Raw genomic sequence first — 16,458 nt, forward strand, 5'->3', positions numbered from 1 at the left:
ACAGACTGGGAGAGGATGAGCGAGAGAAAGGCAGAGAGAAAGAGACAGCTCAGGCTCATGCATATGAAGATGACTTGGCTGGAGAAAGTGAAGAGTCAGATGAAAAGGGGTGGATCGATCGTTGAAAAAAAGGGATAGAGAGAGAGAGAGAGAGACCAAGAAAGAGAGACAGAGATTGAAGAACGATCAGTCCAAGAGGAATGAGTTAGAGGAATGTTATGCAACCCTTTCGGTGATCTGGTGACCCAGACATGCCCTCTACTAGGGGTCAAAAGTCAAACTAGGTCACAGCCCCAGCAAAGGGGGAAGCTGAACCTGCCTGCTTCTGCTCACCACCCACAGACCTGCATGTAAACAGAGATACATTCCAACCCCACAGAGGCATTTACAACGGGCATGGAGAACCTGATATGTGCAGGTTAAATTTAGTCACTGTATGCACAAATGCATGTGTGTGTGTGTGTGTGTGTGTGTGTGTTGTCTTGTCTAGTCTAGTCCCATCCAGTCTTGATTCAGGTTCTGAACTGAACAAGGCATTTTTTGTACAAGGACTCACTTCATGTGACCAACAACTTGTCCTTTCCAAACACACAGTATGAATACACAAACACTGTGATAAACAAACATGAGCATGCGCATAACATTACACGCATAACACGTGAGCTGTAAACCCAAGCAAAGACTACGATAAACAAACCTGCACGCATGCATAACGCATAAAAACACGTGAGGTGTGAACCACAGAGGTCAGCAGCAACTTACCGGAAATGGCTTCCGCTTCCGGCCTGGCCGCCCGACTTTTGCAGCCGGGCTGCTGTGGGCTGGCGTCTCCATGGTGACAAACTGCTTGTCCATCCTGCTGTTGTCGCTCTGCGGAGCCAAACAGAGCGATGCCATCAGCTCTCCCCTAATGACCCATACAATACACTGCACACAATGTTTCACTCCCACTCTACTACATCAACATCTGCATCGGTCATTTAGTAGATAATTACTTCAAAGCGACTGTCGGTGCATTGATTGGAATGTTTGATTATTCTCTATTGATTGCTGTGGGGAAAAAACATTCTGTGGATCAAACCCAGTGTTTCTATTTAAGAGCAAAGGGCAGCCTGTGGTAATGAGTGACCAACTCTTGTTCTCTGGTCAGTGCCTTGGTCTGAGCCAGTGGTGGGAGTATCTGCTGCCTAACATTCCTGACATACATGTCTTTGGACTGTGGGGAGGAAACCAGAGTATGCTGCTTACAACAGGGAAAACAAACAAAAAAATTAGAGCAAAACAAAGATTATATTTTATGCTTTTTGTCAGATTATTTGGCTTGGCTTGCTGAGTAGCATTTTTTTGCCACTGAAAATATTGGCTGAATAATCACAGCAACTGAAAGCATCTTACATACTGTGGAAAAATGTCAATCCACATGTATGTACTTTTTATTGGTAAATACTTCTAGGTTTTCAGAAAAAACTACCATGTCACAGGATTTTCATTTAAAAAAAAAAAAAAAACACTATCTTCAGAAAAAAAGACTCTGTAGCGTGCTAGTGAAGGCTTTTCTACAGCAGTCCAGAGACAGAAAAGACTTGTGGAAAGTTGACTTGTGAGTTGTGCTTCGAGGAGGACCTTAATGGTATCATTTACATAAAAGCCCCTCTCGAACAAGATTATCGCCAGAAGTGCATGCAGGCATTTACATTTTTCATTTAGGACACACAACAAGTAACCATTGATGTCCGCCTCAATGAAAGGAGCATAATACGAAGCAGGTGTTTCGTGCAAATTCATGGACAGCCTTTGTCCGGGTGATGGAATATAATCTGAAGGATGAATTCCAAATGTACAATAGGGAAGTCTTTCATGTCTACATGACCTATTGTGGCAGTTAAAACAGATGTGATAATATCATGAAGAGAGCAGTAGCTAATTGACAACAATTTGCCATGTGATTCATCAGAATAGACTTACTGAAAGGTTATCATGATGGGGTAAATGGAGTTTACCCCCAAAGTGTTCCTTTTTTTCCAGGGCATACAATAGATTTTAACTGCCACAGAAAGACTTTGCCTATGGCCTTTATTTGAAAGGACTTGAGAACATAAAAACATCAACCCAGTTCTCAATTGTTCAACTGCGAACCACTGGCTGAGGTCTCCCTTGGGATCTCTAGTATTCACATGTGGAGCACACAACATTTAGCCCCTTGTGAAGTTCACTTACTCTTTATTCTATTTTATAGCCACTCTGGGCAGAACAGAGAGTGCTACGATGAAGAAAGAGGAACTGCATGTCACTTCTGAGCTGTTAAAATAGGCAAAGTTCCCTACAACCACATCCAATCTGGCTTTGATAGACAAGCTCAGCGTCCCTGCCCTACCCCCCTTCAACAAAACCCCTCGCTCAAAGCCAAAGAGTTCTGCTGGGAGGGGAGGGGAGTGTTCAAGATGACAGTGAAGGCAGGGAGAAGGCTGCTTCCCAGATGGCCGTAGATAGTAATCGTTCATCAGTTCCTCACAAAGTCTGACCAAGAATCGGCGTGGAGGATTTCCCATATGGTCAACACAAGAGGTAGCCAACATATGCGCACACAGGGAATGGCTAACCTGGCATGGGACCACAGAGAATGATGGTACAGTAGATGTCTCCAAAATCATTCACACATGGGTGTTATTCGGGGATAAATTCGACCGAATCGCCTTTGTTCTGACAACTTTCTCTACTGCATGAAGACAAGTGCTTCTTCAACTCTTCTACACCTCTTTGAAGAGCAGATTTAGCACACTCAATAGCGGCCCTGGGCTGAAAAAGCAGGCAACTATACACATCTGGCAGTTCGAGAGTTCAAGCCCTAATCATATCTGAGTAAACATCTCAAAAAGATGAAAACTGGCTGCATCATGCGTTGGGATGGAATAGTTGTAAAATCCATCATTGCTTTCGTATGGTCTGTCTCTGTTGGAGTGACTACAAAAGTGATCCTACCTGTCTCTAACATTGGCATTAACAACTCAGTTGACTGCTTGATGTACTGTATGTTATTATAGGAAGATTGGCTTTTTAAACAAGCAAGCTCATATCAGTGACTGTAACAGGTGGCAATAGCAGCAAGCTGCTGTAAAATGGCAGAATTGTTTCCTTTACTCTATCGTTGCCTCTTCTTTTCATTTGACCTATTACCTACTGTACTTAACTGTTTTATAGATATACTGTATATTGCATAAAAAAGTTTAATATCAGAATTATGAATGAAAAATAATATCTGATTTCATTTTAACTGAATCATTAAAAATAGACTGATTAACTAATTGATTCATTAAGGGCAGACCCCTCACAGTTCTCATTGCAAGAACTTGAAAAGTACTGATCTGTAAAACTTCAACTACATAGGAGAAAACTGAAATGGGGCAGTCAGAAGGTCACAGAAGGGGGCTAGAGGGAGTCGGGTCAATTAGTCCTTGCAGGCAATTCTCGCCACTCGGCAGCCATCTTGGCCACATCTCAAGGCAGCTATTTAGGGCAAATAAGATCAGGCTCCTATCTAAATTAAAAGTGAGACTCATAACTCCATACAGAATGGTCAGACTGACCTTAAAAGTACATCACTGCAACCACCTAATAAAATTGACATAAACAACATGCTTCAAAAGTGGCTCAAATAAGGATTAAAAAAGGACTATTTTTCGGATTGATTTGATTTCGGTGATTACACCAAATTTCTCTGCACAGCTAATGCTATATTAGTTGTGGAAATCATTGGAAATCATTGGCAACCTTGACAGGGACAACTTATAAGGCTACTGCTAATACATTGCACATATTCATAGTTAACTTATATTACTGTAAACCATACTACTTTCTTAATTGTATACTACTGTCTACACTGCACTATATGTCTATACTGTGTATATCACATTGCACTTTTTTGCACTTCTGGTTAGACTCAAACAGCATTTTGTGGTCTCTCTACTTGCACTACTACTTGCACTACTACTTGCACTCTCTACTTGCACTACTTTGCACTACTTGCACTACTACTTGCACTACTACTTGCACTCTCTACTTGCACTACTACTTGCACTCTCTACTTGCACTACTACTTGCACTACTACTTGCACTCTCTACTTGCACTACTACTTGCACTTTCTACTTGCACTACTACTTGCACTCTCTACTTGCACTACTACTTGCACTTTCTACTTGCACTACTACTTGCACTACTACTTGCACTACTACTTGCACTACTACTTGCACTCTCTACTTGCACTACTACTTGCACTACTACTTGCACTCTCTACTTGCACTACTACTTGCACTTTCTACTTGCACTACTACTTGCACTACTACTTGCACTTTCTACTTGCACTACTACTTGCACTTTCTACTTGCACTACTACTTGCACTACTACTACTACTTGCACTACTACTTGCACTCTCTACTTGCACTACTCTCTACTTACTCTGCACAATGACAATAAGGTTGAATTTAATCTAATCTACTCTACAAATTAGCATTACGTTCAGATGAAGCCTTTTCCAACAATCTGATTGATTCTTTATAATACAGAGAGGGCAGGACCTCCACCATCTTTCGTGTTACAGACTCGCCCATTCATTGTTCCCGCAGTGATCTGTCTCCTCTCTTACAATGTCTCTGCTGGGACTGGAGGCACCAGGGCAGAGAGGGGTAGATGCTGATGCGCTGATTGCAGGTGCACCAGGGAGAGGAGGAGCCAAGAGTGACCGTGCTGACCCAAGACAGAGACACAGACACGGCCACACTCCTCTGAGGAGGGGGGAGCTCACTGAAGCACTTCTAGCTATTCCAGCCTCAAGATAAGATTTCTCTGTGGGCCCAGAGTCCAAAGTTGAGCAATTGAAACAAAATGACCAACCATCCAAATTAAAAGGTCAAAGGTCATAACTTAAATGCATCCAACAACCCCTTCATCAGCTTACAGTTTCCAAAATGAGTTTTAATCTGTGAATATGGCTAAATTTAGACAATGAATGCCTTGTTTGTAACTAACCACTGATGCATAAACAAGGTGGTAATTCATACAATCCCCCTCCCAAATATGATGAGCAAAATAAACAATAATGTCTCCAGACTCTAAATTGTATAACCACCAGACATAATAAAACAATGGGGACATTAAAAAATCGGCCTTCCCCGACGTGAACTCAATGAGGGCTGTCAATATCTATGCTCTATTTCTGTCGGCGGTGGCTGGTTATTTAAGGCAAGGGTTGTTGCCTGGCAACAGGACTACGAGCAGCGCATGACCAATGAGGAAGCAAAGGACGAGCTTCAACCCCTTCTCCCGCCTCCACCACCGCCCCCCCAACCCCACGTAAATCACAGCCAGACAGAGGCTGCCGCCGCGCGAGCCTACCTCGCCACAGCCCACACCCACCATGTTGACCACTGCTGACCGCAACCCTGTGTATATACCCTAGAGGGGCACGGAGTGCGCCAACAAAAAGACCGGCACTCTCCATGTCTGGAGACAAAGACGGTCTGAGGGGAGAAAACGAAACAAGGGGGACAGTGAGGGAAGCGGAGGGAACACAGGACACAGCGAGGCCACTGACAGAAAAGGCCACTGAGACAGAGGGTGAGGCTGTGAGACGAAGATAGAATTTGGACAGAGGTACAGGTGTGGTCAATGAGGTGTTGCGCTAGACGGAGAAGGCAGCACTGAGGCAGGCGTTGAGGCTGTGGGCCTGGTGGCCAGACAGAGAAGTTTCCAGGGAGAAACAAGGTGTTGAGAGGTGGGATAATGAGCACAGGGCTATCGCACAGGGGTAAAAACAGGTGAGAGGTGCAGAGGGAGCAGTTACAGTGTGAGGAGAGCGAGTCAGAGGTGCTAAAGGCGGGTGATTGAAGATGGCCTCCTGTGATGACTGATGGAGAGTTCTAACAAGACTGAAAATGCCATTTTTCGTATCAGGAAACCACTCAGACAAACTATGTCCTCTCAAGGCAATCACTGTAATAAACTAGGTATAGCATCTTCTCAGTGGCACTGAGGACAAGTCATCAGCCTCACACACATACACATATACAGAAGTGTGCACACACATTGTCTGTGTCCTGAACATACCTCACACTCTGACAGCCAAAGTCTAATAGTGTTGTATTAATGGTAGCCTCTATGACCTTATATAGTCATGAAAAAAAAGATGTTGCGCATTAATGGGTCACTGCGCCATCTCTGTGCCCCACTTAATTCTACACCTGACTTTCTCATCCTGATAAATGAGCAGAGGTCTGCTTTGGTCAGATATATCAGTCAGCTCCTCAAATACAACAGTATGGCAGCCACTACCAGGTCAGTGTGTTCAGTAAACCATTGTAATGACAATGTCAGTACTATTCTTAATTTTTTCATGTGCGGATATGTGGGTAATGATGCAACACCATGTAAAGAGAATCCCCCGGATCATCTAGGTGCCATCGAGCATACTTGTGACAACAGTTTTATGTTTCAAGTCCACTGACGACTGTCCAGAGGGCATCTTAACTTCCTGTACACAGAGTGTTTCATTGATACTGTGCTTGCTGTGTTGGAACTATGAATTCAAAGACAAGATGTCTAATGATTGTGTTCTGCGGTCAGTCAGAGCACAATCACACTGCCCACATTGTAATCTGTAGCATAAGATGGACCACATAGTAGGCTACCAAAATAATTCCTTATTCATACAAAAAGGAAATTCCCTCCAGAGGATCCTGGTGCACACAGAGTGTATTCAAAACAAAACTGTGAGGTATGTGTTTGATAAGTGCCATCTTAATGGGATGGCAAAGCTTGGACTAAAGGAAAAAAACAGAGCAACAATTTTGGCAACAAGGTCTTAAACTTAAGGAGGACTATACAGTAACTATGCCCGGTAGAAACCTTATTGATTACTGGTGATGAAAGGTTAGTGATATGATGTAACTGAGGATGGGAAAAATAACCTATGTTCAGTCCTGTATTGTAATCCAACTATCAAACTTGTAACAATGTGTATTGAAACAAATCAAAAACACAGTTAGGCAACTGCAAGTCCATTGTGCATTACATGGCATTAAATACTTTTATCATATAATTTTAATCATAATTATAGGTGTTTTTTAAAAGGTTTCACCTACTACAACCCCTACCATTAACACATCTTTTGTGGAACAACTTTTCCCACTTTTGACAACAAATACAAAATGAGTACCATCAGCATTCCTCAGGTTGTTAGCTGCCTCAGACACTGGAGGTGTCTTTTCCTTACCATTCTATTGCCGGCTGGGTCACATGTGTACTCTGAGCTTTTGAAGATGGTTGCGTTGGCAGTGCTGGTGACGGAGTTGGACGGCATTGTCATGAAGAATGACAAAGTTACTTCAATAATGATTAAAAATATATATAAAAAGAAAGTAAAAATAAAATCAGAGGTCTAAAAGCTGATAATCCTTCTTCTATCAGACCCCCTGCAAAAATAAGCAAAATACTGCAATAAGTTGTTGTCCCGCATAGTTACAATAATACAAAACATCACATTAACCTAAATAACGCATTCTCACACTGGGTTTGCAGGACTTTGCAGGGGATGGTAAACCACCTATGGAGCACTGCGCAATATTGGCTACACATTTCCTGTGTAGGCCTCTTCCGAAAAAAAAAAATCAAAAGGTACATTTGTACTCTTTGCATACTTTTTTTTAACTGTATCTACATCAAGCTGAGAATCATTCAAAATATTAACTCAATTGTTTATTATTTTTTATTTGTAAATGATTAATCTGCGAAATGACATTTCCAATTAAATCAAGAAATGGTTTTAATGCATGCATAGGTTTAGCCTAAATGTTATAACATAATACATCACTGATGTTTCTGATGGAGGATCGAAATGTTTGCGCGCCCTTGCTATAGCAGGTAGGCAAAATGTGCTGGACTCACAATTATCTGCACCTCACCTTTCTGTCATCAAGGGTCAGGTAAATCGTGAATAAGGTGTGTTGGAAGCTTATAGGTATCGAGGACGATGTATCTAAAGCTCTCGGTCTGGCCGTTACCACCATTTGCTTTTCTTGAGAGCGAATATAAGACAACTTTTGTTCGTTTTTCATTGATAACTGAATCAGCTTTTGAGTGGAGACCCTGTTTGAGGCCGAGTCCTTTTGGAGAAAAAAAATGCGATTTTCTTTTAGGCTCGACGTGCAGCCTTTGAGGTAGTGCAATCGTAGTGCTGGTGCTATACGTACAGTCATCAAGTTCAAGTGCATATCGCAATGTCTAAAGCCCACATCTGCAAAAGCACGAAAACGTCTAGCTGTCCCTCCACCATCGACTACACTTCGCCTCTTTAATATGGCCTCCATTCACGCCTGGTAACAGGTAACCGCGCATGGCGGATCATTTTGACTACGGGAACTGATTTTTAAATAAGTGTATCACAGCGTTAATTACCCTTTTCGCCAAGTCCCAGGCCTGACCCTTTTTGTTTCCGCAGGCTCCCGGATCCTCCTTCGGCTTCTTTCCCCGTCCTCCACCTCCCAGCCGGCCAGCCCTCCTCCAGATGCTCCGCTCACACTGCAGAGGCCAGCGGATTTAACATGCTTCTGCAAGGTCCTAAAGCGAGCCGTGTGTAGGACTTTGTACTCTATAACCCCATGGCTCATTCATAGATCTTCAGTGGAACAGTTGTTTTCGTTTCATATTGTGAGAACAAGACTGCATTAACCAGAGATTTCTTATCAGGCTGTCACAACTGAAACATTCCCCTTAAAAAAAAACCCTTTTCTAAGTAGGTCTATGCTGTTTATATTCTGCATATGTCAAGGGGATTGATTTTAATATCCTAAACTCAGTCCATATCAAATATAACTACACAATTACTATGTACAGTATAAATGATCATAGCTGAACTGACTCAGTGTTTGCAATGTGAAGGTCATGCATTCAGCTTGAATGCTTGTATGAATGAGGGGTTGGCATGATAAGATAGAGCTATACACTATATTCTTATGTATATAAAAGTGTGGATTATTGATTTATTATCCATGAGAGCTTCATGGGCAACTCAAAATTGTAGTCACTCTCTGGCATATCTGGTAAGACAAAGCCTTTTCTCTTTAGTCTTGAGCTATATATTACATAACTTTGTTTTAGCCAAGAGAGCACCACTAGAGGGACACATTTCTCTACTCTGCTTAAACCATCACACTCATGGATGGTGGTCTAGAACAGTAGGCCGTTGGGATTCACTGATCCGGAAGGTTCCGCAGAACCAACAGAGCACAATGTTCATGGAGACTCCCTCTTGTTGTGGGTCAACTGGGGACAGCTGGCACATGGACACACACACACCATAGTATGACTTGACTAACACAACTTTACTACTTTAGCAGAAGCAATAGAGCATCTGACATATTTGCTACCTCAGCCCTAACTTTGTATTGGTAATGATGGTGTTTATGATTTCCGACACTACTATCATGATAAGCAGGTGCAACACACATACACACACGCCTGCATGTAAACACACACATCCATGTACATGTGTTAATATAACAAACCCACATACTGAACAAATTCAAGTACCTGGTTGTGATTGCCTCCAAGAGACTGCTACACACAGGATTTGCTCTTGCTTTTCAGAGCATATTGGTTAGGTTTAATAATTCATGTTAAGAAATCCATCTATAAGGACATCAGAAGAAGACCAGTATGCTACATGTCCCCGGAAAACACAATTATTTAAATGACACAAGCACAAATTAACAGATCCATGACATTTCTGAGCATCTTTTAATATATTTCACGTTTTATGAATTTACAAAAGACATACATAAGGTGACAAACCATGGCTGTAAAAATGTCATACAGAACCATAATCAACAACATTTCATCTTAGCAGCAAAATCTTAAGCAAAATGATCAAGTTTTGGCCAGTGTTGACTACCTGCACATGTTGGCATGGATTGCAACTGGACGGACAGCATGAACATCTCTTCATTCAAGAGTTTGTACACTCCCCTGTGTAAAGAGACAGGCGCTGGTGTACCTTACATATTTCTTGGATCTGCTGTGATTGTTTGGTCCAGGGTAGCAGTCAATCATACACATGTAAGTGCAGGTGGTCTACTGACTCATCTAAAGCAAATCAATGGCACAATCGATAAAAATATGCTGCAATGCACATACAGTATATACTTATGCACACACGTCAATCAACCACACACACAGACATACATACATACACACACACACACACGCATACTGTACACACAAAACAAACAAAATATAGACTTGACACAAGCAAAAGTTTGCAAATCTTTTGGCACAAATGTAAAAGGCAGAACAGTTAACCAATGATGTTCAGACTCACAAATGAACACAGATTAACAGATGCTTGCATTCCTAGAGACCAAAGTACAAAAAGTCCTAACTAAAGCTTGCGCAGTTGATGCACAACAATGCTTTACACAGCTCTGTCCTCTACGGCTAGCACACAATTACATTGGAGTATTGCATTCATACCTTTAGCAAAGGCCTAGAGTTAAGCCTCCTTGTGTCTTTAGTTATTTTTTTTCTTGTGATACTCTTAGCTTTGAGTTCTATGAACATACAGTGATGTGGTTCTCTTTATAATGCGCTTTGACACACATCTGTTACAAATCCAGCTCTAGCAAGTTCAGCTGCCCTAACCCTCTTCCTGAAACAACAGAAAACTACCTTATAGCTCTTTGCTTTGAAACTTACAACTATTTGGAATAAACACTGTAATGAAATAAGAGATTGCAGAGAGGAATATTTCACACGCTATGGAAAAGAAAGGCCTTGACATTTTTCTTATTTTTAACATGCTTCTGTTTCAGGCCTGTACATAAGCTCCAATAATCAAACATCACAAAAACCTCAGCAAAGAAATTCAAACCATGGATCATAATTAGCTGCCAAATGATTTGAAGAAACAACATTCACAACAATCTCTGCTTTTACAAATGTATATGGAAACTCAATGTGCGATTAGTATCCAAAACAATACTTTTTCTCAATCACTTCAGCACCCTGATGCTGTAGTCAAATGATAGTGTCATCTACTGCGGAGTTTTTATCTGCCCACTTGCCTTGAGATCTATGAATGTCTGTACTGCCAAGTAGTGGAGGTTGGTATAGGTGATGCAATTGCCCAAAGTGCAATGCTCAGGGGGTGGGTGGGGTGGGGTGGGGTGGGGTGGGTGGGGTGTGGTGCGGTGCATGGATATTCAGCTGAATGCATTTAATAGCAGGAACCACCACCTTTCTCACGAGGGGGGGGGTCACACTATTGTGTATGCACCTATGGTTCTTTGCATGGGTAAGAATAGCCACTGATGCAACGCCCTCTCACTGTTGTTTGACCAATGCCGATCACATCAGGTCTCTTCCCTCACTTCAGAGCCCTTCCCACGCTGACCTTTGACCCCGCCGCGGGTGCATCTGGAGTCCATTAAGCCCATTAGTTCACAAGCGCGTCTACAGCCTCCCATAGTGCTCTGAAGAGTCCCTGAGCACCAGTTAATTAAACACAGACAATTATATGACTTTCCATTTTATAAAGGAAAGCCCTTGAAATGAAAGAAAAAGAGAGAAACAATTTATTTAAACCAGTAACACCTGGGAGCGGCCTAAAGGTATGCCTCCTCATCTCCCTCTTTCACAAGGCGGAAAAGAAAACGATAAGTATGACAACACAACACACACACACACACACTCACACACACACACACACACACACACACACACACACACAAAAGCAGGCCAGTTTGGCATCACTTGAAAACCACCCTCTCAAAACCACACTTCTTCCAACGGAAAGATTTAGCAGCAGTGTACAGATAAATAAATAAACACATAAATAAATAACCAAACAGATAAATGAATAAATAAATAAACAAACAAATAAATAACAAAAACAAGAGTCTGACTCTCTCCATCTTGCCAACAACCCCCCCCACAACTAACCCTGAGCTTTCACCCCCAAAAAAAATGCATCGACCCCAAAAGTCCCAGAGCTCAGGCTGTCATTACACACTCCCACTGGGACCATCTGATAGAGTAGTTGAGAGTAGTTGTTCTTTAAATGCCTGTAGTGGCCGTTTGCATTGGAGGGTTAGTGACAGACATTTTGTACAAGAGTATGGGTTTATTGGGTGAGGATGTGTGCATGTGCTTTTGTACTTGTAAGCTGTAGTTGTAGTTGTGTGAGTGTGTGTGTGTGTGTGTGTGTGGTGTGTAAGGTTTTCCCATTTACTGACTAGAAGGTGTGGGAAAGTAAGAACATGGATGGGACTGTCCAAACAGATAACAAACCACACTGACATGATTATACAATCATGAACTGCCTGCTATATCAAAGAAAATCTATATTTTGTAAAGAACGTTTTGACCCGTGGTATCCAAGATCTCACTTCATTGGGAGACCAGTCATCTCTGCTGATGGCCTGATATTGATTAAAATAATGTGCATGCTCTATACACATTGTTCTAAATCTGGAAAGATCTTTAAGCTTTGGGTACTTTATCCTTGTTATTTTATCACACCATTCAGGTCATCAGATAGACATAAGTATATCAATATGAAATCAGACTTCCTGTTATTTAATTTCATAATAAAATGCATCTGCATCTTTGGAGGGGAAACACTGTGTGTGTGTGTGTGTGTGTGTGTGTGTGTGTGTGTGTTTGTGTTTGAGTGAACATACCTATGTGTGCTTAACTGTGTGCACCAGAATACATTATATTTTGACATCTGTAGTCTATGAGAGATGAGAACCAGAGAAAGCCGTTCCTGTGTGAGTGAACCTTCGACCTCCAGCAGGAAGGTGTAGTACGTGTGTTCGTGAGAGACCACTTCCTGCCAGCACACGAGGTTGCCAGTCCCGACTCACACAGTGAAAAAGCCCCAATAGCCTGAACAGCATGCGTTATTCTGTGTGCTCGTGCCAGGGCAAGGATTGTTGATGTTGCTAGCTCTTTGTTTTACTTTTTTTTTTTTTTTTTTTTTTTCTGCGAATGCATCCGGATGTTGAGAATGGTGGAAGGTGGTCCTGTTCCCATGATGCATTTCACTGTGGTGGAAGAAGGGGCACATGAGGTGTGTCAGAGGTCTTTCCACTTTTAAAACAAAACAATGTACATTTTCAAAGGCGATACTCAGTGCATTTAAAAATGGGTGATGGGGCAAAATGGGTAATGTTCCTCCCAAGATACATAGTTCTGGGTGCACATTACTAATGTCAGAGATGCCATTATCTGTTTTATGAGTCAATGTATCAACAAAATGACTTTGAAGCCACTATTTTGAGGTAAAAGAATTACAGTACAGTACAAAAGTACAAACTAAAGCATCTCTTATCATTTGAACATAGGCACCAAGACACCAGGCATAGGAAGCACTGCAAATGACTCATAACACACATACACATGGAGGTGGTTAGGGCAACTAGGGTACTAAGAGAAGAAGCATGAGAGGGTGCAGTTCAGAAGTAGTGTACTTACCTGATAGAAGCTCCTTTTATTCTGTGACAGCTATAAGATTGTGGGACTGTGTTAGATTTTCACTCAGAAGCTCTGGGAGGCATACATCCCATTAAAGATTAACTCTCATCTTTAATAAATCATTAACGATGGCGATTGATGTCTCTGAAGTGTGTTTAAAAGAATTAAGCTTACAGCAAGACATATTCTGAATCATCATGATAGCAATAAAGAGGCTCTTGATTCTTGAATATTAATATAACAGCCCTTATGCAAGACACACTGTTACCATTGCAAAAGCGGTAATAGCTATTGGATATTCTCTCACATGTGGACCACAGCAATCAAATGATTCATCAATGTGGAAAATGGCTCGAACACGAGGCTCAATTTAACTGAGAGGAAGAGAGAGGCACGGACTCACCTTTGTCTCGTCCATTCCTCAGATTCTCCTCCTCTTCCTCCAGTCTGTCGTCCACTGTAAGCGTCCAGAGACACAGAGGGGCATTAGTCTGTGACCGTTAATGGGCAGGTGTGAGAAGATTTGAGTGTGGGTGTAAAGCGGGGTGGGGGTGTACCTGAGTGGAGCTCTTTCACCAGAGAGGACATTGTGTTTGTGATGGAGTCAGCAGCAACCAGAAGGTCATTACGAAGATTCCTCGGTACACCTGAAAGACAAAGCACAAAAACACTACTACATAGGTTCAGGAATCAAGAGATTTAGTTTTCACATGCATAATTGTACATGTACATGCCCTTAGCAAGGCATTTAACCCTGAGTGGCTCAGAGGACAATGCCACTTGTAATATAATTGACATACTGTATCTAAGTCACTTTGGATAAAAGCGTCTGGGGCCGTATTCACAAAGCCTTTTATCTTACCACTAGGAGTACTCCTAAATCGCACTAAAAGATTTTAGCTAGGAGTTTTCTCTTAAAAGTTATTCACAAAGCCTTTCAGACCTACTCTTAGTAAGGAAAAATGACAACTCCTAAACTAAGAGACACCAAACACCTCCCTTACGATGATGAGTGACCCGTGTGCATTATTTTTAGGAGTTGCTCCTAAATTAGGCCTACGGATTGATGCAGTAGGCTAGGCTATCTTTGCAACATTATTAAATTAATCTGTCACCATAGGAAAGAGGAGAACATTTTAATTTGATTCACAATGAAACGCTACTTTTAGCCTTAAAATTCTTTGTGAATACGGCCCCAGGTAAATAAATGTACATGTAAATGTCTCCCAACTCCCAACTGTGCGAAAAGAAGAAATATACTTTAATATATTTGTATATGTATTTGTTTAAATATTTACATTTATTTAACATAAAATAACAATATAAAAGTACAGAAATATGTATAGTTTGTATATGTATACTATAATTATGTATAATTGGTATAGACCATCACAAAACTACACTGAAGTTGTGTAAAATGCATCAAATGACTCATCTAAAATCATTAAAAAGGAATTATCCAAGTACAGGCATCAAAGTGATCCAATATAGTCCTTTGAAGTCACTATCAATGTCAGTGCTATTTCAGCTGAATCAGCATTCAGCAACGTTGGCAACGGTAATCGTTGTTTATACAGAAAGGTAAGTACCACTTAGATAAAGGCAATCTTTATAAGTGTGCAAAACTTACAAGAGAGTAATTCACACAAATGATTTAGCGGCAGAGTTAAGTGAAGTATGCTGTCAGAGGGTGTGTGTGTATGTGTGTGTGTGTAGGTGTACACAAAGGCCAGGGCTGGAGGTGTATGTGTGTGTGTGTGTATGTACACACAGGCCAGGGCTGGTGGTGGCTGGTGTGGTGTGTGTGTGTGTGTGTGTGTGTGTCTGTGTGGTATCTCACCCTGAGAGAAGGCATCCAGCACGTCGCCGCCCACCCCTGCCAGGCAGTCCTGGGGGGTGTGCGTGGGCGTGGAGCCGGCCGACGTGGAGCGGATGGGCATGGGCATCGAGCAGCTGGCACTGTGGCTGGGCGAGGAGTGGGGCGAGCCTGACTGAGCCTGAAGAGGGAGGAGAGGGGGATGAAGGGGGGGCAGTGGATGGAGAGAAAGAGAGAGGGACCAGTGTCAACTACAGAGCTGCTCACAAACACAACCTCGTGACTCTCACAGAGAGAGGAGAGAGGACAGGAGTCAACCAGCAACACAATTCATGATTCATGCGGGGAAGAGCTTCGGAGTCACAACAACACAGCAGGACCACTCAACTGAACACCATAAGCCTCACCGTCTCCAAGCAAACAGTATCCACACACAAACACACACACACACACACACACACACTCACACGCACACACACACGCACACACACACAGCTCTGTGACTGTATTCAGTCAGTACTCAGAAGTACTCAGTACTCAGAAACTCAAACAAAAACAAGGTTGAAAAGCTCAAACCGGCTGTGCGGGACTCAAAATAGCAAACAGTGAGAGTACAGTGGAGCAGCATGACTACCAAACTAAGAATAGAACAAACAAAAGATGAGTCAAGACAACTCAACAGTGATCGAAGTCATAACTCAAAGCTGCCTTGTCAGAGCACAAATCGAATTCATTAGCAGCAGAAGATAGACAGACATGCCTACAGAAGAAACCTTGAAGTCAAGAACAGGACTCTGTGTACACCACTTGTATTTGCTGCACACTGCACCTAGCAAAAACAAATTCCTGCCGCCGGGCCCTGTGCCCAGGCTGTTCTGGCGACAGCAGCAGATGGCAGGCCAGACGGCGTGGCATGGAAAGATGGAGGGGATGAAAGGAACCTCCAGCTTTGGACAAAGGGGCAAGGGGAGGCACAGAAGGTCAGAGAGAACTCCAGAGAGCAATCACTCATGCAGAGACGGGAGCGGGCACAGAGTCGGGAGGGGGCTGTCGTTGGACAGAGGGGGGTAGTGGCTAGACGTGTCGGCCACCTCTCATCCATTCATTATGGGGGAGAGT

At 42.4% G+C, this 16,458-nt stretch overlaps 2 protein-coding genes across 12 annotated transcripts in view; both read right to left on the reverse strand.

Annotated features, from left to right (window-relative positions):
• The window catches only part of LOC125284698 (DNA (cytosine-5)-methyltransferase 3A-like), a 42,604-nt gene extending 34,082 nt beyond the window's left edge, over nucleotides 1-8,522 (reverse strand). For all 7 annotated transcript variants that reach the window (XM_048228789.1, XM_048228787.1, XM_048228785.1 and 4 more), the window contains exons 1-3: nucleotides 8,448-8,522; nucleotides 7,267-7,465; nucleotides 763-870 (exon numbers count right to left, since the gene is read on the reverse strand). In XM_048228789.1, the coding sequence (XP_048084746.1) occupies nucleotides 763-870; nucleotides 7,267-7,359 (201 nt within the window). In that variant the 5' untranslated portion in view covers nucleotides 7,360-7,465; nucleotides 8,448-8,522. The remainder of the gene's footprint in view (nucleotides 1-762; nucleotides 871-7,266; nucleotides 7,466-8,447) is intronic.
• A 4,142-nt stretch (nucleotides 8,523-12,664) lies between these two features.
• dtnbb (dystrobrevin, beta b) overlaps nucleotides 12,665-16,458 on the reverse strand; it is a 30,560-nt gene continuing 26,766 nt past the window's right edge. For all 5 annotated transcript variants that reach the window (XM_048228793.1, XM_048228796.1, XM_048228794.1 and 2 more), the window contains 5 exons: nucleotides 15,364-15,520; nucleotides 14,081-14,170; nucleotides 13,927-13,980; nucleotides 13,524-13,553; nucleotides 12,665-13,093 (listed from right to left, as the gene is read on the reverse strand). In XM_048228793.1, coding sequence (XP_048084750.1) covers nucleotides 13,540-13,553; nucleotides 13,927-13,980; nucleotides 14,081-14,170; nucleotides 15,364-15,520 — 315 coding nt within the window. In that variant the 3' untranslated portion in view covers nucleotides 12,665-13,093; nucleotides 13,524-13,539. The remainder of the gene's footprint in view (nucleotides 13,094-13,523; nucleotides 13,554-13,926; nucleotides 13,981-14,080; nucleotides 14,171-15,363; nucleotides 15,521-16,458) is intronic.

The sequence above is a fragment of the Alosa alosa genome, chromosome 19, assembly GCF_017589495.1.
Source record: "Alosa alosa isolate M-15738 ecotype Scorff River chromosome 19, AALO_Geno_1.1, whole genome shotgun sequence".
NCBI lineage: Eukaryota > Metazoa > Chordata > Actinopteri > Clupeiformes > Clupeidae > Alosa > Alosa alosa.